This window comes from Rhinichthys klamathensis, unplaced genomic scaffold (assembly GCF_029890125.1).
Source record: "Rhinichthys klamathensis goyatoka isolate OS25496 unplaced genomic scaffold, OSU_Roscu_1.1 h1tg000165l_1, whole genome shotgun sequence".
In the NCBI taxonomy this organism is placed as follows: Eukaryota; Metazoa; Chordata; class Actinopteri; order Cypriniformes; family Leuciscidae; genus Rhinichthys; species Rhinichthys klamathensis.
Window position 1 is genome coordinate 1326864 of NW_026606697.1, and position 22761 is coordinate 1349624.

The 22761-nt window shown below is 38.8% G+C and overlaps 1 protein-coding gene across 2 annotated transcripts; it reads right to left on the minus strand.

Moving 5' to 3' along the window:
• Positions 1 to 13856: 13856 nt before the first annotated feature.
• Positions 13857 to 22573, minus strand: mrps11 (mitochondrial ribosomal protein S11). 2 transcript variants are annotated; one of them, XM_056259165.1, is made up of 6 exons: positions 22424 to 22573; positions 21749 to 21865; positions 21033 to 21131; positions 20438 to 20567; positions 19624 to 19689; positions 13857 to 14078 (listed from the first exon to the last, which is right to left on the minus strand). In XM_056259165.1, the coding sequence occupies exons 1-6, from the start codon at positions 22501 to 22503 to the stop codon at positions 13872 to 13874; spliced, it is 699 nt and encodes a 232-aa protein (XP_056115140.1). In that variant the 5' UTR covers positions 22504 to 22573; the 3' UTR covers positions 13857 to 13871. The 2 variants fall into 2 exon arrangements, with proteins under 2 accessions (XP_056115140.1, XP_056115141.1); XM_056259166.1 differs by lacking the exon at positions 13857 to 14078 and adding an exon at positions 15076 to 15412 and having other exon boundaries at positions 22424 to 22564.
• Positions 22574 to 22761: the final 188 nt, after the last annotated feature.

The window sequence follows — 22761 nt, forward strand, 5'->3', positions numbered from 1 at the left end:
CTGTTTATGTTCAGTTAAGACATAACTGACTGTGTTTACAACAAGGATACTTGCCAAGACCGGTATGATGACATTTTGTTTGTCTGTTCAAGTGCAAGATACGTCAAAGAGAATTCAATTCAGTATTTGCACACTGTCAGAGACGCGCATTTCTGGGCGATCAACGAATTGAGCTTGAGCGTCTTTTTGAGCTTGAATATTTAAATTGGCAAGGCTTAAACTTCCGTGACGACGCAACTCTTCATTCACTTTTGTTCACGGTAATGTTCTTACAATTTTGCCCTCAGCTGAAGTATGGCCAAGCCAGAAGGCTGTTTTGGTGGCTAAGACGTCTGTTCACCATGTTTAAATACAACACTCCCATTTAGGTCACAGTAACACCAACAAAGAGAAAATGGAAAGCTTATTGTTGCTGGTTTGATGTGAAAAAATGAAAATATTTTAAATTGGAAAATATAAGGTAACTCAGGTTTCCTCAAAAGCTTTCGGTACCAGCTCATTGTGTCCTACAACCATACACATATAGTCCTGTTAACAAAATTCAACATAGATCACAAGGGCAGTCACCCACTTGCATCGGGGCTCCCCCTCCCCTTCCTGTTTCCCCTTTTGTTTGCTTCCTAGAGGTAACCATAGCAACCAGCATCAAAAAGCAACCAGTACTTTCAGAAATGTTTGCAAGTGACTGTCAGGATAGTCTACATATATAAACATAGATGTGTCTTGTGCCACATGTAGGGAAAAGGAATAAAAAAAAGAATAAAAAAAAACACATTAACATTTGTCAAAGCAATACGGCACCAGAGCCCTCAGTGGCTTGTGCTGCCCAATTAGGCATTAAAAATAGGGATTGTGTGCATTAATTGTATGTAAACACACATATGAAGAGGGGACTACAAGTGCTGTCACTGTGAATCTGCTTGGAGTAGATCAAGCGATGCAACAATTCATGCAGTCTAGTCATGTTCCTAAGCAACAGAGACCTGTCATTTTGATGGCTAATCATCCAAGCAATCCCTCGTTGGACATTTTAGACAAACCAAATGCTGCATGAGGAGAGTTTGTTTTGCTGCTGCCAATTTACTGAATTGATGTGTGCTGGATTCTGACGGTCATTTAACTCGCATGGGTCTTTTGCATGGGTATAGTGACTTCTCCCTTAGCATTCTTTACTAAAACTTGAAGGTACTTGAAACCGAGGATCATAAAAAGAGGTTCTAAAACTATCTACATATTATAGTGATGATTTTAGGACATTTGAAATTCTTGTAAAAAATACAACTAAAATAGAATAAGAAAATATTAAAATAAACCATGAGGAAATTCTTTGATTGGTCTCGCCACATGTATATTTTTAGTTCCCTATCTGTCAGTCACTACAACGTTATGTTGACTGACAAATGGCGTCTCACTTGTGAGCCCCAATCAACTCAAGGGAATTGGCAAGTGGAATTGGCATGCCAAGCCACTTCCCTGTACATACGGGTATACAAGATAGCGGCATGCATCCACTCATTCAGATTTTTGCTTTGGAGCCGAGTGGTTGCGTACATCAATCTCACTTTCCAGTTGCCTCGTACAGAGCATTTCCATTCATAAAAGAGCCTAGCTAGCTCTTCTCAGCCAGTCCCTCTGGCTTATTCGTACAATCAGACTCGGCTATGTGATTCAGTCCACCAGGCGCAGGTTCAGAGGCATCTTGTTTATCTCTGTGGCAGGCAAAGACGCCCCTGTCCTGCGTGCGGGGATTGCGGTCCTGCTGGACTGGTGAAGGACGCAATAGAGCCTGTCTCTCCAGCCGAGATGAAGACAGGGTTTTACATCGTAAAATATTGTATATCGTCGTACCCAAGAAAGGCGGTGGGTTATGGCCAATCTTGGATCTACGAGTTTTGAACCGGGCCCTTTACAAGCTCCTGTTCAAGATTTTGACGCAGAAAAGCATTCTCACATGCGTTCACCCCTTAAGATTGGTTTTCAGCTATCGACCTGAAGGACGTGTACTTCCATGTCTCGATTTAACCTTAACACAGACCATTTCTTTGGTTTGCTTTCGAGGGTCAGGCTTACCAGTACAAGGTCCTCCCCTTTGGGCTGTCCCTGTCTCCCTGCGTCTTTACCAAAGTAGCAGAGCCTGTCCTCGCCCTGCTAAGGGAATGGGGATTCGCATTCTGAACTGTATCGACGACTGGTTTATTCTAGCTTACTCTCGAGATCTTTAGTGCGAACACAGGGACCTGGTGCTCAGGCACATCAGCCATCTGGGGCTTCGGGTCAGCAGAGCATCTCTTTTCTCAAGTTGGACTTGGTCAATATGACAGCATGACACCATCGGTGCTGAACTGCCTGAATGCATTTAGCGGGAAGACAGGAAGACTCCAGAACGGACTGGGAAGCTGTATGCAATGGACACACAGCTTTGGGCTCCTGGATGGAATCGTGACTGCAGTGGCATACCAATTTCGTAGAGTTGCTGGCAGTGCTACTCACTGCTACAGGAAGCAGACAGACTGGCTAAACCGACCGTCTGCTAGCTGTCTCAAGTCACTGAGGTCAGATAAATCCCATCACATAGAGACTCTTTCACCTAGATATCATCATATAGAGACTGTGTCTGTTCCCTGAATTAGGAAATACAAAAAACTCCCAAACCCATTTAAGGGTAAAAATGTAATCGATGTTCAACAAATAAAAAATAGATCTAATACAGATGAACAAATGATAAAGCTTGGGTTGCTGAATATTCGATCCCTTACTTCAAAAGCACTTATTGTTAATGATATGATTACAGATTCTAACCTAGACATGTTGTGTCTGACAGAAACCAGACGATTACATTACATTAAATGAGTCCACCCCCCAAGATTACTGTTATAAAAACGGGCCACGTCTGAAAGGCAAAGGTGGAGGTGTTGCTGTAATTTATAGTAATATCTTCAGAATTACTGAGAAGTCTAGTTTCAAATATAAACTTATTTGTCGGTGCTTAATGTAACACTATCTAGTAGTGTAAATGATAAATCGCGCTTGACATTTGAGCTAGCTACAGTATACAGGCCACCAGGGTATCAGCCAGAGTTAGTACTGGCTGCAGATAAAGTCCTAATTGTTGGTGATTTTAATATACATATAGATAACGAAAAAGACTCATTGGGACTGGCATTTAGAGACATTCTGAACTCTATTGGAGTTAGACAACACGTGTCAGGACCCACTCATTGTCATAATCATACTTTAGATCTAATATTGTCACATGGAATCAATGTTGATGCCGTTGAAATTCTGCAGCAGAGTGATGACATCTCAGACCATTATCTAGTCTTGTGTATACTCCATTTAGCCAAGGTTGCAAAGCCGACTCCGTGTTACAAATATGTTAGAACTATCACTTCTGCCACTAAAGATTGCTTTATTAATAATATTCCTGATCAGTTTCATCTCCTCAGCATCCCAGATAGCTTAGAAGAACTCGATAGTGCGACAGAAACTTTTGACTTTCTCTTTTCCAGCACTTTAGACACAGTTGCTTCTTTGCACTTAAAGAAGATTAAAGAAAATAGTCCAACGGCGTGGTACAACGAGCACACTCGGGCCCTTAAGAGAGCAGCCAGAAAAATGGAGTGCAACTTTTCGAATTTCGTGGAGAGAGAGCATAAAAAGCCTTTAAAACGGCTAGATCTGCTTATTTTTCGACTCTCTTAGAAGAAAACAAACACAACCCTAGGTATTTATTTGACACAGTGGCTAAATTAACAAGAAATAAAGCTTCTACTTCTGAAGTTTCCAAAGAGCATAGCAGTAATGACTTTATGAACTTCTTTACTTACAAGATTGATAATATTAGAGAGAAAATTATAACTATGCAACCATCTACTACAGTATTGCATTAGGCAGTGCATTGTAGTGTCCCTGAGGAAAAATTCCATTCATTCGTTGCAATAGGAGAGGAAGAATTGTTTAAACTCGTTAAATCATCTAATCAACAACATGTATGTTAGACCCTATACCGACTAAGCTACTGAAAGAAATGCTTCCAGAGGTCATAGATCCTCTTCATAATATCATTAATTAATCTTTGTCACTAGGATTATGTACCTATGTATGTATTAAACCTCTTATTAAAAAAAACACAACTTGATCCTAGAGAATTAGTCAATTACAGGCCGATCTCAAATCTACCCTTTTTGTCAAAGATACTAGAAAAAGCAGTATCCTCCCAACTATGTTACATTTTTAGAAAGAAATGGTATCTGCAAGGATTTCCAGTCAGGATTTAGACCATACCATACTGAGACTGCTCTCATTAGAGTTACAAATGATTTGCTCTTATCATCCGATCGTGGTTGTATCTCTCTATTAGTGTTACTTGATCTTAGTGCTGCATTTGATCAAATTGACCACAACATTCTTTTAAATAGACTCGAAAATTATGTTGGCATTGGTGGAATTGCATTAGCATGGTTTAAATCATACTTATCTGACCGTTATCAGTTTGTAGCAGTAAATTAAGAAATGTCTTATCGATCACAAGTTCAGTATAGAGTACCACAAGGCTCAGTACTAGGACAGTTGCTGTTCACATGTACATGCTACCCTTGGGAGATATCATTAGGAAGCATGGGATTAGTTTTCACTGTTATGCTGATGATACTCAGCTCTGTATCTCTTCGCGCCCCGACGAAACTTGCCAATTCAAAAAATGAACGGAATGCATAGCTGATATAAAAATTTGGATGACTAGTAATTTCTGTCAGGGTCTTGCTCTGGCAGCTTTGTCTGTGTTGTCTTTGTTTCATGTCTCTATGTTTGTGTTGTGCTTGAACATATGGTTGTGTTTGTGTTGGCCATGTGCTCCTCTGTTCCTGCCTCCTTGTTTCTCTGTGCCACGCCCTCTTGTCTAGTTGAGTCCTCAGTTTGTCTGAGTGTTGTCACCTGTTCCTCATGTTCTCTGCTCCCTTGTTTCAGTCCTTGTTTGCGTGAGTGTGTTTACCTGTTCCTTGTCTAAGTGTTCTCACCTGTTACTCTTGTTAACTCCCTTTATGTGTGTGCTCTTTCCCTCATGTGTTGCCAGTTCGTTGAATGTTGTGCTACTGTTTAAATCTGTGCTACTTAGCTAGTTTCTTGTTACCTAAGTCTATTGTGTTTTATTTGTAGAAGTTTGTTAGTGCTTTAGTTCTGCCATTGGTCCTGTCTGTCTTGTCTCCTGAGTCTCTAGTTCCAGTCCTGCTAGCAGTGTCCCTGGCTGCTTGCACTCTGTGCTTTGGTGCAAGCCTGGTGCTTAGCCTGAGATCCCTGAGTGCCTTGCTGTTGTCCTTGGAGGTTCCTGTCTGGCTATTGCTAGTACTCTCAGGTCTCTTTCTGCTCTGCAAACACTACTCTCCAGCCTACAGTCTTCTTGTGCTAGCTACAGCTGCTGCTCTGCAAGTTTTGCTGCAACGGCTGTCTTTGTGTCTCATCCCTGCCTTTTGTCTGGACTGTTCACCTCTCCCACCACATCTTGTCTACTGTTTGTCAATAAACCTGTTAACACTCGTTCTGCATTTGAGTCCTCCTTCATAGACCCGTGACAATTTCCTATTACTTAATTCTGAAAAAAAACCCAGAGTTTCTAATGATTGGACCAAAAACCTCTGCACGTACTAACCTAGAATTCTGTCTAACATTTGATGGCTGCTCTGTCAAATCTTCATCGTTGGTTAGGAACCTGGGTGTGCTCTTTGATACCAATCTCTTATTTGAAAGCCACGTTTCTAGCATCTGTAAAACCGCATTCTTCCATCTTAAAAATATATCTAAATTACGACAAAAATGAAAAATGTGGAACAGTTAGTGCATGCGTTCATGACCTCAAGGCTAGATTATTGTAATGCTCTAATGGGTGGTTGCCCTGCACGCATAATAAACAAACTACAGCTGGTCCAAAACGCAGCTGGTTCTAGTAAGAGTTCTTACTAGAACCAGGACGTATGCCCATATTAGCCCGGTTCTGTCAACACTGCATTGGCTCCCTATTAAACATCGTATAAATTTTAAAACATTGCTGATCAATTACAAAGTATTTAATGGTTTAACACTCCAGTACTTGAGCGAGCTCTTAACGCATTATAGTCCTTCACATCTTTTGCGATCTCAAAACTCTGGCCAGTTGATAGTACCTACAAAATCGACTGCTGGCGGTAGATCCTTTTCCTATTTAGCACCTAAACTCTGGATGTCAATGTCTTCGTAACATTGTCCGGGAAGCAGACACACTCTGTCAGTTTAAATCTAGACTAAAAACACATCTCTTTAACCTGGCATACACATAGAAAATTATATATTCCTATTATTCAAATCAGTTAAATGATTACTAGGCTGCATAAATTAGGTCACCCGGAACCGGGAACACTTCCTATAACACCTGATGTACCTGTTACATCATAAGAAGAATGACATCTACGCTAATGTTAGTCTTTCTGCTTATTCCGAGGTTTACTGTAATCAGCTGGATCCAGGCCGTATCCAGATCAGATGGTGGACCTGAGCCTATACACGACCACAACGCATGATGTAGTCAGCCAGATCCGGGCCGTATCCAGACCAGATGGAGGACCTGCACCTAGACACGACCACAACGCATCCCTGAAGTGTCAGCAGAGATTGTTTCAACTAGAGTCTCCCCTGTGAAGGCCTCATCGACACGACAGTCATCGGCACTGATCCTCAACAAACCCGTCTCCATACTGGCGTGACTCCGATCTTCAACCTGATGGAACTGGATAATATTCCAAACCAATCTGACTTCTGACCTATAATGCTGCCTGAATCATAATCATACACTGTTTGTTCATTGGCCAGAGGAGAACTGCCCCCCCGACTGAGCCTGGGTTCTCCCAAGGTTTTTTCTCCATTCTGCCACCTGATGGAGTTTTGGTTCCTTGCCACTGTTGCCTTTTTCCACCTTTGTTGCCATTGGCTTGGCTTGCTTAGGGGGACATGAAATTTAACATTTAATCTAATATTCAACAATAATATTAATCTGCCTGCATTGACACTATTATACAAGAACTGAACTGAGCTGGACGATGACATCACTGTTTACTCCAGAGCGGCTATATATATATATATAAATGAACTAAATTAATAACTTTTTTTTTAAACAAAAATGAAACATCACTGAACTTACATAAGCTGGACTGTGACGCTATTTTCTTCTTTTTTTGCATTATTTTCCTGTTATCTCTGTAAAGCTGCTTTTAAACAATCTGTATTTTAAAAAGCGCTATATAAATAAATGTGACTTGACTACTGCTGGCAGTGCTACTCACCCGTCCCACTCCCACCAACTGCCCGCTGTTTTACTCCCTGACCAATGCACCCCTCGGCAAGGACACGCTGGCACACAGCTGGTCCCAGGGGCCTACCAATGGTGGTTGGAGACACTATATCTCAAGCCAGAGCTCCCTCTACTAGGAAAGCTTATGCTTTGAAGTGAAGTCTGTTTGCTGAGTGGTGCTCTTCCCAGCGGGAAGACCCCTGGAAATGTCTGATCAGCTCTGTGCTTTTCCTGAAGTTCCTGAGAGGCGTCAGGAGACTAAATCCTCCAAGGCCGCGCCTCATCCCCTCCTGGAGTCAGTCAAGCTTAAAATCCTATCTCTAAAGACAGCACTCCCGACCGAACTTCCATCAAGACGGTGGTACATGGGGGACCTGCAGGCATTTTTGGTCAGGGAACCATGCCTTGAGTTCGGGCTGGCCATTTCCCATGTAATATGTGGATTTCCACAGATATATGCCCAAAGTTTCCACCACTTTTACGGACCAGGTGGTGAACTTGCAAGTGCTGCCCCCGGAGGAAGGAGACCCAGCCCTGGTGTCGCAGTGTCCCGGTTTCTTCCTGTGTGTTGGGTACAAGTTTAGTGTCTTGCTTGCGGTGCCATTCCCCTCTAAGAGGGATTTGAGCACCTTCTTTGCTCTCCAGGGGAGTTCCCCACTTGGTGAACTCTGGATTGAGTTTCCTCTAATCATCCTTCGGCAGTCAGACACAGCGGAGGCGTCCAAAGCCAGGCCCAGTACTCGAGTGTCATGCCCGGTCGGTCAGCCCTTGTACTGGGGTAGATGCTCCATATGTTGTGATTCCCTCTTGGTAATCCCATATGTCTATTCTTCCATGGTAAGGTTTCCCTGTCAGTAAACCTGTCTCTTTCCCTGGGTAGATTCTACTCTGCCCGACCACTGTGTATGTAGTAGTTCCAACACTCTCTAGGCAGGACCTACCGCAGAGATCTTTCCATATGTAGCACTGCCCCACGGGTCAGTCCATATGTGTATTTCTCATGCTCTTCCCCTCTTGTAGGATGTGGCATGTTCCAGTGTTAACAAGTGGCTGAAAAAAGGAAATAGAGAAGCAAAGCGCTATTCCCATGAAGTAACATCAAAAGGAAGAGCAGCGATGGCCGTCTCCATGGTAAGCCTTGTCCCTTCTACCCCGTTGGCATGGAGGACTATGACTTTTCGGGAGCAGTTGCCAAAAAGGCACACTACAGCTTGCCAACATCTGCATCTCCAACACTCGTAAAAAAGTTCAGTGATTGTGGCGCTTTTCATAGGGACCCCATTTGTCAGTAGACATAACGTTGTAGTGAATGGCAGATAGGGAACATCTTTGTTTACTGATGTAACCCCCATTCCCCGATGGAGGGAATGGAAACGTTATCTCCCTCCTGCCACAACCCTGAACCACATCGCTGAATGGCTGGGATCCCATCTCAGCTCCTCAGCATAAACCTCAATGAGTGGATGATTGCCACCATCTTATATACCCGTATGTACGGGGGAGTGACCAATTCCATTGGCCGTTTTTGTAAAAAGGTGATTGGGTCTCCCAAGTGAGACCCCATTTGCCAGTCGACATAACGTCTCTGTTCCATCCATCAGGGAATGAGAGTTACATCAGTAACCAAGACGATACTCTTACACCTTTTAAAATACTACTAAATAAGACAATATTAGGCCAACAATGTTATTTTAAATAAAATATATTTATTTTTTAAAGTAAGTGTTTATGGTTATAAAATAGGATATCTAAAATAGGATACTTTTTTCCCCCTAATGTTTGATTTTGAGGTGAAATACTATACTCCCCAGACATTTTTTTGACAGGTTTTTGTGAAAATAACCTATGTAGCCAGTAGACACATGGTGGCAAAATTTCTAAAAGAATGGCAGCTGACCTTAGACTAAATGACTAAACACTAAAAGCAAGAATGATACATCCAGTGCTATACAAAATTGCACAATGCACATGTCAACTAAAAGGCTGTAAGCCCATTGTTTTGTATAAAGTATATAGCGCTTTTAAAATGGCTATAGTTCTGCAAAATTACACTAGTTAAGGAGCAGAATTAGGGGTTTGGGAAATATAAGCGCATAGGAGGTCTACCTGAAAGGTTAGCTGGGTAGCTTGTCACATGGAGTTGTTGAGAAGACTGACATTTTGTGGGAGGTCTGGTAAATGAGGAGACAGTGTTCACAACAGGGTTACAGAATGTGTAAGTGCTCAAAAGATTCGGATAAATAGTTCCAGATACAATATGTATGTAGGGCCTATGTGGCCATGACGTGAGCAGGCTCTGGCGTAGAGGCCATGAACTGACTTGACTCTGGCGTGGCGGGTTCTGCTGAATTTCTTAGTTTCTCATCTGTTTTTCCCATGGTGAATGTGGTACCACTTATCAACAGGGCATGTTCAATATATTGGGCCAGAGGAAAATGTTTTTTCCCCCTTGGCACCCAAGAACAATGGGGATCATCTAGACCCACTCTAAAAATGTCCTTGAGGGCAACATCATTAAAGTCAACCTGGTGACAGTCCACAGTACTTTTCTACATAATCCTCAGTGGTGCGATCACCTTGATGAGGCGGAGGAGGGTAACTGCTGGGTTCATTGTTGTGGTCGACTATGCTGTAACGATGCTGACAATGAAGCAGACAAAGACGATGGTGAAGAGAACCCAAGTGTAGTTTATTTACAGTGTTCACCAATCCAAAAACATGAAACATACTTTATAAACAAAATCCAAAACATGACACAAACCATGAACAAAAACTTGACTATATAGACCTGGCGTGTGGAAACATGGCACGGCGTACTTCAATAAATGACAACTAGACAAGGCAAACATGAGGGCTTAAATACATGATACAGATGAGCACATGACTATCACAACCAATGAACAAACAAAACTAATGAAACAAGAACCAATCAGAAAATGACACATTAGACGAGGGAAGCACATGACATGATCACATGAGGGCAAGGGAAACACCAAGAACCTTGACCAAAAATAAGCAAAATAAAATAAATAAAAACATAAACTTGAAGAAACAAAACTGCAAGACAGACATGATAATATTAATCCAGATATGTCCTTTTATATATATATATATATATATATATAAAAAAAAATACAATAAATGAAATAAAATAGCAAAATAAAATAGGTTCTAAAACATTTTTAAACCATTAGCATTTTATTTGTGTGGATATTTCTGAAACTCCTATTTACAGATACTCCTATATGCCTTTGAAAATAATACATGAGTCTACATTAAGCCAGAGATGTTTTTCTTTGTAGAAACAAGGATGGAAAAAAAGAGCCCATTAATGAAATGCTTCAACAATTAGCGCTTGTCTCAGGGTTTTACATATGCTTCATAATATCATCTACAAAATATCTTAGCCTCTGTTGTTGTGTGTCTCATATGCTTTGTGCTGCCGTATACGTTCACTACTGTAAACCCCAGCGGCTCTACTATCTTCCCCGGCTCTTCGCCTTTAGAACAAAGGTGCTATTCAGTGCAGCAGGACAGGTAAGAGCACCCAAATGGAGCTCAAGTGGGCACTAGGCTTCTTGACTAAATACTCAATGAGCATTCTAATCTTCCATTCTCTGCCTCCTATTCCATTTTGATAATGTACCATCGCCAGCAGCTGCTAAAAGCCTGAGCGAGGAGAGGGAGGGGTATTACAGGACATTTTTTGGATGAAAACAAAACGAGAAAGAGGTCGTCTTTAAGACGCTTCTGCGGAGCCGTTGCAGGCATATTACACTTCAAGATTTCCTAAAGGGCAGCACATTCAGCTCCTGTGGTCCAAAAATGGCAGAAAATCTGAAAAATATTCAGCAATGCATATTACGGTTCTTCCAATGTCGTTGTCTTCTTTTTTACTTTTCACCCCCCCCCCCCCCCCGATCCCATCCCACCCCACCCCCATGTCCACAGCCTGCCATTACAGAAAATTACAACTTATATGTCTACATTCTTGGAAGTGGATAATTGGACGGAGGCCCATTATCAAGCACTCAAGCCATGCATGGAGCTGTATTTCCTGCTTTTAATACTCTTACTCTTTCCTGCTTTAATTTTTGGCTTTAAGAAATATGTATACTGTAAAATAGAAAAAGATGTCAGCCAAAATGATGTCTTCATCAGCAGGAGTTTATGAGTCATCATGGGACTCTTTTCATTTCTTCTTCTTTTTTTTTTTTTGTTTGGGTAAAACTTACTGCTTAGCAAAAATCTGAAGAGAAGTCAAGTCATTCTTCTTATTTCAGGACTCATGGCCACATTTCACCCCCAAATCAAAAGGAGAACACTTATTTTTTCAAAACTAAATCAACATAAATAAGTACAACAAATAATAGCGTAATGTATAAATGCTTTTTTTCCCATTACAGTAATCACATGAGCACTGGGGGGGGAAATGCTCTATATGTCTATATGCCATGATGGAAAGATCTTTATGGTTAAAAAACTAGGATATCCTTTAAAAATACTTTTTTCCCCTTATGTTTGATTTTGAGGTGAAATACTATATTCCCCAAACATTTTCGTGACAGGTTTTTGTGAGATTAACCCATGTACAATATAGAAACATGGTGGCAAAATTTCTAAAAGAACGGCAGCTGACCATAGACTAAACGACTAAACAATAAAAGCAAGAATGATACATACAGTGCTATACAAAATTGCACAATGCACATGTCAACTGAAAGGCTGTAGGCCCATTGTTTTATAAGTATATAGCGCTTTTAAAATGGCTAAAGTTCTTCAAAATGACGCTAGTTAAGGAGCAGAATTAGGGGTTTGGGAAATATAGGAGCATAGGAGGTCTATCTGAAAGGTTAGCTGGCTTGTCACATGGAGTTGTTGAGAAGACTGACAGCTTGTGGGAAGTCTGGTAAATGAGGAGACAGTGTTCACAACAGGGTTACAGAATGTGTAAGTGCTCAAAAGATTTGGATAAATCTTTTCAGATACAATATGTATTTGGCTTTCCTATGATTACCTCCTTTAAATAAGTCTGCAATTAAATCAAGAATGCACATTATGACTGCAAAATCTATGCAGATATCCAGCAGTGTATGTCCCTGCAGCGTATGAAAGTGTGTGTTATAATATGTGCAAATGGATGCCTGAGTAGCTCTCATTATATGGTTCCCAGTGTTACTAGGGTCTAGGTCATGTGTGCTTACAAATCCATCTGCAATATTTACAGCCAGTTTAACCCTTGGCCTTGAAGGAACCTTAAGTGAAGGCAAAATAGCGTTCAAGTAAAATATCCATTTCAAGAGAATGCCGCATTATAACAAACTATTCACACGACCAGCAACCATATTAATTGCAATATTGAGGTTTTTTTTTTTTACAGCTGCATGAACACATTTGTTAGTTTGCGCAAGCCCTTAGTTATGGGTTACCACTACTGAGACACATGAATGTCAAAACCAGAGAAACTGAACAAAATCCCCGGAGGAAGTTATAATTTCAGTGCAATCAATTCAGCATTTTGTCACAATTGGAAAAGGTGAGATTTGTGTGGAACTTTAATTAGGAGCAATTTGTATATTGAAGTAATTGCATAATAACCCATTAAAACTTTCACCTCTCAGCGATTTCCGAATGCATTTGTTGATTTGAGAACAATGTGGTTTCAAATGCAAACCATGGTTCAAAATAATCAAGTTTTAGGTCTTGCATGTCAAAACGGTCGAGTTTATTCATTATTTGCCTTGTTCACAATATTGAAATAATAATAAATTAATTTTTTTTGACAAAACATGTTAGTAGTAGCTTGCTAATGCAAATATCACTGAATTTGTATTAAGATAATGGATGTGAACAGACCTCTAACTCTTATTATTTAACTTGGGGCGCACAACTAATCATGTGGCTAGTTGAGGAAAAGTGTACTAGTACATTTCAATGGGATGACTTACGATTTTTATCTGGCGAATGATGAGCGGAAAATCCCATAGATTAACAGCAAAGAAGGGACCCCAACCAAATCTACATGATACTATTATAAACACTTGGGGGTGGTTTAATTCTGTTGACGAATTAAAACCCATCCACAACAACCTAACATTGTGGCGGCAAGTTTAGCATTTTCTTCAAAAATATTTTAAAATGTACTTGCTAATATAGATAAAACTACATTTTTTTATTTGTTTGTTTAATAATTGATTGAATTTTGCAACATTGGTTTTTATCAGTTGTAAAGAAACACTACGCGACTATACACTGAATTCGTGTTTTGTAGTTTACACAGAGGCATCTTTTTCAAAAACTTGCAAACTTTTGAAAATGGGTTTCAAAGTGTGTTTTCTGTCTCCCAAAACCCGTGTAAAAGAATGACCAAAACTCATAAAAAGTTTTCCGGTTTTTGTTTGAAAAATGGTGTCGTGTAAATGGCCCATGAGATGATTAAAATGCAATTTTATGCATCACTTTTGCTAAGGCCAGGAACATTTTCTTATATAAAAATCAGACATATTGGCAGCAAACCATTTAACTCTTTATTCAATCAACCTTGTTGGCTCCGTTTCTAATCACTGCCCACAAAATCCCAGCAGGGATACTCAGGTTCCATGTCAGAGCCTCCACCGGATGCACAGGCTATCCGAGGACATCTGAGATGCTCGGCCATCTGGGTTAAACGTTGGTATAAGTCATGCTTTGTCGCTGATGAGACGTGTTTTGTGGTGGCTCTGACGCTTGGTGCGAAAGGAGACTGGAAAAGGGACAGCTGTTGCTGGAGAGGCACAGAAGAACAGTTCCTGCATAAAGCACGAAACATCCAAGAGGTTTTCGACAAGGAATCTTTGCTTTCCTTTGAAAAATCAAATCGAATCCTTCAGATTTCAAACTGTAAGACTAAACCATAGATGTCCAGCCAGCTTATACATTGTTAACATATCTGAGAATAATTTCCTATTGTCATTTATGTCTTTTTTTTTCCCAGTCCTCGAGCAACAGCGCACACTAACGCAAGTATAAAAGCAGATGTGCGTTGCAGGCCTGACCTTGGTTGCTATGGGTACTAGGGACAGACTTATATTCAACCGCCTGCCTGAGTTCCTGCTAATTACCGTTGTCATAGCAACGAAGCACCTGATGTAATGGTAGGAAAGGGCAATAATCTTACAAGGGTCCATTTATTTATAGGGAGCTATTCCACCCTGTGCCTGTCAACTTGGAAACGGACTCAGATTAAGTGCTAACACATCAAACAATAATGTTCATATAAAAAAATATATATATATAAAAAAAACATGCATTCAAGCACACATAGGGTAATAATTTTGTGCAATTTCCTGCAACAAACAGATATGGTTATACATTTCTGTTTTTAACACTTAAACTAATCACAAAATACAGTGGGGACAAAACGGCTGAAACCACAAGAGAAAATGGTTCAACTTTTTTCTAATTTAATACAATTCTCTTTTCATTTATATTTTTTATTGTTTATTATCAGCATACCAATGTAAGGGAAATGATGATTTAAAAAAAAAATCACAACTTTCCCTTTTTCCCATAAATGTTCCCTTTTTACTTTAATGACAGCAATGCTCAAGCTGCATGAACTTCACATATTCAAAACCCGATGATCCATGATATCCAGCATGATCACTGTCACTTTGTTTATTTCTTGGTTTGATTTTGAATCCCAGGGTTGCATTTTAAATAATGCAGCCATGCATAGCTGAAAGCCGTGCATGTACTAATAAGAATGAAAACAGACATGGTGACATCTTTACACTTTAATTATTATCAAAAATGTAAATAACATATTAACAGCACTGCAGCTGCAAAAAAATAAAAAACAAAAAACATTACTCTCAATTCCGCATTCAACTCTCAAACAGCGTTGACCTGAATTAATTCCACATTCAACCTCTCTATTCAGACTGGATGGTCAAAGATAATGCAGAGAAAGACAAACAAGACTTCAGGGTACAAGGGGTTTCTTCCTCCTCACATCCTTCGTGCTTTGCGAGGGCGACAGCCATTGTGCGGCACTGGGGTGTTGTCGGTGATGGAAACAACCTCTAGTCCTCCCATGGTTAACCCTTTAATGGCAGACTACACACGGGGAGCAAAATCAATGCAGGCCAAGTCAGCTACGAGATTCAGTTCACAGAAATACACTCTTTCCAGAAGAGGCATGTGTGGAACAGACGTGTATTCAATGACAAAATTATCCAATGAGTCCTTCTTGAACTTTATTTGTGAAAGCTGCCGATTTAGCCAAAAATAAAGTTAGTAGTGTAATATTTATATTAGGGATGCTTAATATATCATTCAGCACCGTATCTAATATTTTTTTTGGAGGATGTAACAAACTGTTAAATGTAATCTATAACAAATCTGAAAACGAATATTGATTTTTCAAACTGCACATTATAATGTTGTGATGCCTAAAATAAATTATAGCATTTTAAATGTTTGATTTTAGCTTTCAAGGTTTTAATTTTAATTTATTTAGACAGAATAGTCTAGAGTATATTCAGCTATTTACCAGCCACAACAAGAACAAAACATCGATGTTGAATCCAATCTATTTTTGCTACAACAAGCACAAGTATTTACCTTGGCTTGCCTATTTAGTAATTTGATTCAAGTAAGTTAGCACTGCAGTCGGTGGCTTTGCATTGATTTATGTATGCCCAACCACCATCTACTTAAATGCAACTTAGTCTGGAAGCTTCTGACTGCGTAAAAACCAAGGGTAGGTAAGAGTAATGCAAGTCTTAAAAGCCCCCTGTTGCCGGCTGCTCTGGAGGGGCTCATTAGATTCTCACCCAGCCTTAATGTCCTCCCACCCGGCTCAGAGTAAGAGCATGCAGGCCGCCGCTGAGCTCACAGAACTCATCATCGGTCAGTTTCAGAGTATTGATTGAACAGTCAGCATGCACAACTGTTGCCTTTCCATATGGGCACATACAGAGAATAAATAATCATTGCTGCCATTCTACTGAAAGGATCATGAAAAGATACACACGCGGTAGGCCTATACAGTCAACTAGATTTAAATTTTTTCTTAAAGAGGACTCATTATGCTTTTTTTTTTACATTTTAAACTTTCTTTAGTGTGTAATGTTGCTGTTTGTTTGAGCATGAAAATATGCAAATTGTAGTCTTGAGTTTTCTTCCGGGAACATACACATCACAATATTACTCATTTAAATAATTCCAAATACATACATGCAAAATAAAGATGTGTTGTTGCCATGTCCAAGAGATGCTGTTTTTTCCACTCCAGATCAAATGTATAGTTATGGGAAGGGGTATACCATTTCTGAAACAGACTCAAAGTGGTTGACCAATCACAACGCACTGATCCTGCCAATCAATCAGAGCACATTTTGCTTTTTGGAAGGAGGAGTCTTCATTTAGACAGGAACTAAACAGAGCGTTACTGACAGACTAGGAAAAGAGGTGCTGCAACAGTGTAAAATATATGTTTTTTTTTTACATTCCAGTATGAAAACCTATTCTAGTAGATCCCAAAAGCTAAATCAAGACTTTGTAAAAGGGTCATAATAGGTCCTCTTTAAGAAAATGTGACTGTCTGTGCAAAAGTTGCTGCTATGACACTTTTCTGTGTCCCTGTGCAGTTGGGTGGTCTGGTTGGTTCTCAATTCAAAAGAGCTCTACTAAGTCTTAAAGGGATACTCCACTTTTTTTGGAAATAGGCTCATTTTACAACTCCCCCAGAGTTAAACTGTTCAGTTTTACTGTTTTTGAATCCATTCAGCCGATCTCCGGTTCTGGCGGTACCACTTTTAGCATAGCTTAGCATACATCATTGGAGTGGACAAGACCATTAGCATTTCTAAAAAAAAAATGACCAAAGAGTTTCGATATTTTTCCTATTTCAAACTTGACTCTTCTGTAGTTACATCGTGGACTAAGACCGACGGAAAATGTAAAGTTACGATTTTCTAGGCTGATATGGCAAGGAACTATACTCTCATTCCTGCGTAATAATCAAGAAACTTCACTGCCGTACCATGAGAGCAGCAGGCGTAATGATATGACGCAGCGCCTGAAAATAGGCCACCTTCCTTCAACACAACGGAACTATTTTCAGCCGCTGTGTCATATCATTACGCCTGCTGCACTCATGGTACGGCAGTGAAGTTTCTTGATTATTACGCAGGAATGAGAGTATAGTTCCTAGCCATATCAGCCTAGAAAATCGTAACTTTACATTTTCCGTCGGTCTTAGTGCACGATGTAACTACAGAAGAGTCAAGTTTTAAATAGGAAAAATATCGAAACTCTTTGGTAATTTTTTTTTTTAGAAATGCTAATGGTCTTGTCCACTCCAATGATGTATGCTAAGCTATGCTAAAAGTGGTACCGCCAGAACCGGAGATCGGCTGAATGGATTCAAAAACGGTAAAACTCAACAGTTTAACTCTGGGGGAGTTGTAAAATGAGCCTATTTACAAAAAAAGTGGAGTATCCCTTTAATGATATTCTGGTCTATTTGCACTCCGTGCAGCAGTGTTTAACATCACTTCCACTGTACTAGTCTTTTATTTTTTTTCTTGTTTTTTTATTTTTTATTAGTGGTGTCATCCTCTGGGGGTTAAGGATCTGAACAAACAAACACCAACAAAATGAAACTTTGTTGAGTTTTGTTGAAAAGAGGTGTACCATTACACATTTCATTTCATGATTAACTGGGTGGAAAAAATCATATACACATACACTACTGTTCAAACATTTGAGGTTATTTTTAAGAAATTAATACTTTTACTCAGCAAGGATGCATTCAATTGATTCAAAGTGACAGTAAAGATATTTATAATGTTAGAAAATATTTATATTTTGAATACATGCTGTTATTTTTAAATCTTAAATCCACAAAAATATTAAGCAGCACAACTGTTTTTTATCAATGATAATAATAATAAGAAATGTTTCTTAAGCAGCAAATCAGCATATTAGAATGATTTCTGAAGTATCATGTGACACTGAAGACTGGAGTAATGATGCTAAAAATTCATCACATAAATAAATTACATTTTAAAAAATATTACAACTATTTTAAATTGAAATAACATTTTACAATATTAATGTATTTTTTATCAAATAAATGCAGCCTTGATGAGCATAAGAAACTTCTCTCAAAAACATTTAAAAATCATACCAACCCCAAACTTATGAATGGTAGTGTATATTGAAGGAGGGACACGGGTCTTATCCAAGGACTTTGCACTAAAAACACTCAGAACACATTAGCAGTCCCAAAGCCCGCCCACAACATGCAACTTTCACAATACACAAGCATGATTTTCTTTAGAAAATGTAAAATGTAGACAATACTATCTTTTTTTGTATAAATTATTAATCACATGTTTGTTCTCAACAGCTGCTATTTTCTACATTTCTTGCTCTTTTTTTTTTTCTTTTTTTTGTGGATATAAATAAGTGGTGAATAACAATATGTGACCCTGGATCACAAAACCAGTCACAAGTAGCACGGGTATATTTGTGGCAATGGCCAACAATACATTGTATGGGTCAAAATTATCGATTTTTCTTTTATGCCAAAAATCATTAGGATATTAACTAAAGATCGTGTTCCATGAAGATATGTAGTAAATTTCCTACCGTAAATATATAAAACATTTATTTTGTGAGTGAATGCAGCACAATCGCAAACATAAATGGAAAACTTTAAAGGCGATATTCTCAATGTTTCGATTGATTCCAATCGAATGCAACCCTCAGATTCCAAATATTGTCCTATCCTAACAAACCATACATCAATGGAAAGCTTATTTATTCAGCTGTCAGATGATGTATAAATCTCAATTTAAAAAAAAATGACCCATGTGACTGGTTTTGTGGTCCAGGGTCACATAGAGAGAATCTTGAACCCTTGAATTACAAATATTTGAATTATTTTACCTTTCACAACAAATGTACAGCCTCTGCAGTTTATTAGAAAACCTAGCGATACTTTTTGTCTTTGAGGTCGGAGTTAAATTATGATGCTGACACCTAAACAGATTCAAGACGGCCTATTTGCATTCAAATGTGCAAAGGATTCACTTTGGTTTTCACACTGTTACAGATAAATTGTCATATGAAAGTCTTATTGCAATCAATGGCAAATATCACAGTTACTACTAATATTACAGTAAGCAATATTCCCTAGCAGTTCTCAACTACAATCTAGTTAAATCTACAAGGAACTAATAAGGATCCATTTTTTGGGGGAGCTTTTTGCTGTAAACCTTTATAAGCGTTAAGTAAAGCCTTAGTAAGCTACTCACCATGCGCCCTGGACCGAGTCCTTTCACCAGCACACGGACGTAGGTGACCCCCTTCGCCCTTGCCTTCTGCTCAAGACAAACATACATACATTTAGAACATTTAGCATAATAAAAACTAATCAATCACTGAGGAAACACAAAACTGCAGGAGCCTAGAATCTGAGGTCTGTCCGAAACTACTAATTTAGATCATAATGCTTGTGTCCATACAGCAAATTAATGGTTATCAGTGTGAAGTCATATACTGATTATACGGCCTGCTGTGACTCAGGGTTGCCATTAGATTCTTCATGCCACACGCTGATGAAATTACAAACAAATAGCGTGGAAGTAAACCGAAGAGAAGTATAAACATGAAATGGAAGATTTGAAATGCTATTTTCAATTTCTCGTTTATCAGCATAAACGTCACTGCAACAGTCAATAAATATACTGCTGATATTCTCAAACAAGAACCAATAATTTTTTTTTTTTTTTTTACGAGGATACATAAACACACAAGACTGTCATATTTAACCAAATATAGTCATTTATAAGTCCTTTATCTTCTAATTATGTTTTTGACTGACCCTATTTCTAATATTACATTACATTTGCAGCGTGACTTTAAGATAAATATTCGAAATCAAGCAGCAAAACCAGCCCAACACAACCTAAAGAAAAGCAGGGTGTGGTATATTACTACAAAGAAATGTGCTGCCATCAAGTGGACGACATCCAAATTACAGACTGGTATTGTGACAAAAAGATGCACAACAACACAAATTAAAAGTATTCTTTAATCCTTCTAAAACAATAATTTTGTCCATCTTACTGCAGCAGCTGAAATCCCAGCGGTCTGTGCTGCAATAGGAGTGGATTTCTTCACATTCTTGAAGCCCTCTGATCCACACGAGGTTCGGACCATGTACTGGCCAGCGCTATCTGTGACCTGGATATGTGTGCTTGAGAAAGAAATTAAGGACAGAAGAGAATCAGCTATATGTTGTCAGACTGCAGTTTCATGGACTCCATCTAAAAAACTAGATGGAGGACAAATCACAGGTTGTGAGCACTCAGGCATACAGCAGTTATTAAGTTTGTGTGTGTGGGGTGAGTTAACTTAAGTAATAATGCAGTAATAGGTATAAATAATTATTATAATGCATACTGCAACTATGAACATCTGTAGCCCTGAGATGAGCACAGTAAATACCGTAATTACATTTAACGTGCATCGAAACTGAACTGCATGATGTTAGGGCATGATATGCAACAAAAACACTTTGACCCACACACTACATGGACAAATGAACAATCATAATTGAGAGCGGATATAAATTTGTGCTATAGCTGCATGCAAACAGCAACCAAACTAATTCTATTTCCATTTGTCAATCACGACAATTTAATTTTGTCAGGCAACTTACTTGTTATATGTGGCTTTTATGTGTGCGATCGGTAACTCTTCGAACTTCTTGCTGTCCCATGTCAGGGAGCTTTCCTGACCCGGAAATGGAGGGAAGAGGCTAAATGGGGAAGAGCAATACACAAAAAATGACAAACATTTTACCATAAAATCTAATACAGAATCATCTATCTATCTATCTATCTATCTATCTATCTATCTATCTATCTATCTATCTATCTATCTATCTATCTATATCTATCTATCTATCTATCTATCTATCTATCTATCTATCTATCTATCTATCTATCTATCTATCGTAACACTTACAATAAGGTTTCATTAGTTAACATTAGTTAACTACTTTTAGTTCATTTGAACTAAGAATTAACAATACTTCTACAGCATTTATTAATCTTAGTTAATGTTCATTTCAACATTTACTACTACGTTTACTATTTTAACATTGTGTTATCACAAATAAAACTATTGACTCCAAACACAACTACGCAATATGCTTACAAAATCTTTAACAAATTTTCAATTATATTTGAATTAATATAGATGCTTAATATGTTTGTGCAAACCATGATGCACTACCATTCATTCAAATGTTTGGGATAAGAAATCTCAGTGGTTCATTTATGCAATTATTTATTGAAGTTTGTGAGCCCCAGGGTTAAAGCTATTTTTGAAAGCAAGTGTGCTGAAATGACTGTCAGTGTTTCTGTGTCTTACTCTTTTAATCGTTTGACTGGTGCTGATGGGCTCCGGGTTTCCACTGGTTTGGCATCAGGCTCTTGTAATCGGATGGCGCTGCATGACAACAGACGCTGAAACCCCACATTTCCACCACTGCAACTGCAAGAGAAAACAACCAATTAGATCCTTTAGTAACAACATATGTCCAGAGTGTGCAGTGCTGGAATCCAGACAAAAGGTGACGACATCAAAAGGTGACTTCATTTTTATTGTAAAATGTGGATTAGTAGTAATAAAGAATGAGTATGTGTGTCCAAGCTTTTCACTTATAGTGAACATGGTACCGTACCCTTGTACTTATACTTAAACACTACCACTGTATAATCATGTTAGATGTAAACAACAACAACATTGTACTAGCATAGTACATGTCCAAGAAACCATGGTGTTATCAAAAAGGCATCATCAACTTACCATATCCAAACCATGGTATGACTGTAGTAATGTCCTAAAAGACATACTGTACCATGCATGGTAGCATAACCAGGGTAATATCATGGCAAATTTGTTATGACAGTGTATGCATTATTAACGTAACTCAAATAAAACGAAATCATTTAGAATATTTGTCTATTAACGTTAACGTTACACAAATAAAAAACACTTGATCAGATGTGCTGCTTTTCCAGCCACATAACTTAAGCCACTTACATTAACCGTCCAGATGAATTTATGCCCTCAAAAAGCTGCTGGCACGAACCTCGAACGAGGCTATATACCCTAAGATACATAATGTGAGTTTTTAATTATGCAGTGTATTCACAAACACACACATTCATGACTTTAGTTGCTTTGCGGACGTTGAGGGTCGCGTAGTGTGTGTGTAATGGGAACGTCACAATTGTACTATTTTTCAGAGGGGTGTTTTACTTACATTTTAGACGCCAACGTATCGAATGCGATTTTAAACGTAGTAAAGTATTTTGTATTAAGTTAACTACAATAATATATCATGCTTGAACTATAGTATTTTCATTTTGTCATTTGTA

Coding starts and splice junctions, on each gene's coding strand:
- mrps11 (XM_056259165.1), bottom strand. CDS start 22,503: ATGTATCTTAGGGTATATAGCCTCGTTCGAGGTTCGTGCCAGCAGCTT. Junction 21,866..22,423: donor AATTCATCTGGACGGTTAAT/GTAAGTGGCTTA, acceptor TTGCAGTTGCAG/TGGTGGAAATGTGGGGTTTC. Junction 14,079..19,623: donor GACTCGGTCCAGGGCGCATG/GTGAGTAGCTTA, acceptor GTGCCTCTCCAG/CAACAGCTGTCCCTTTTCCA.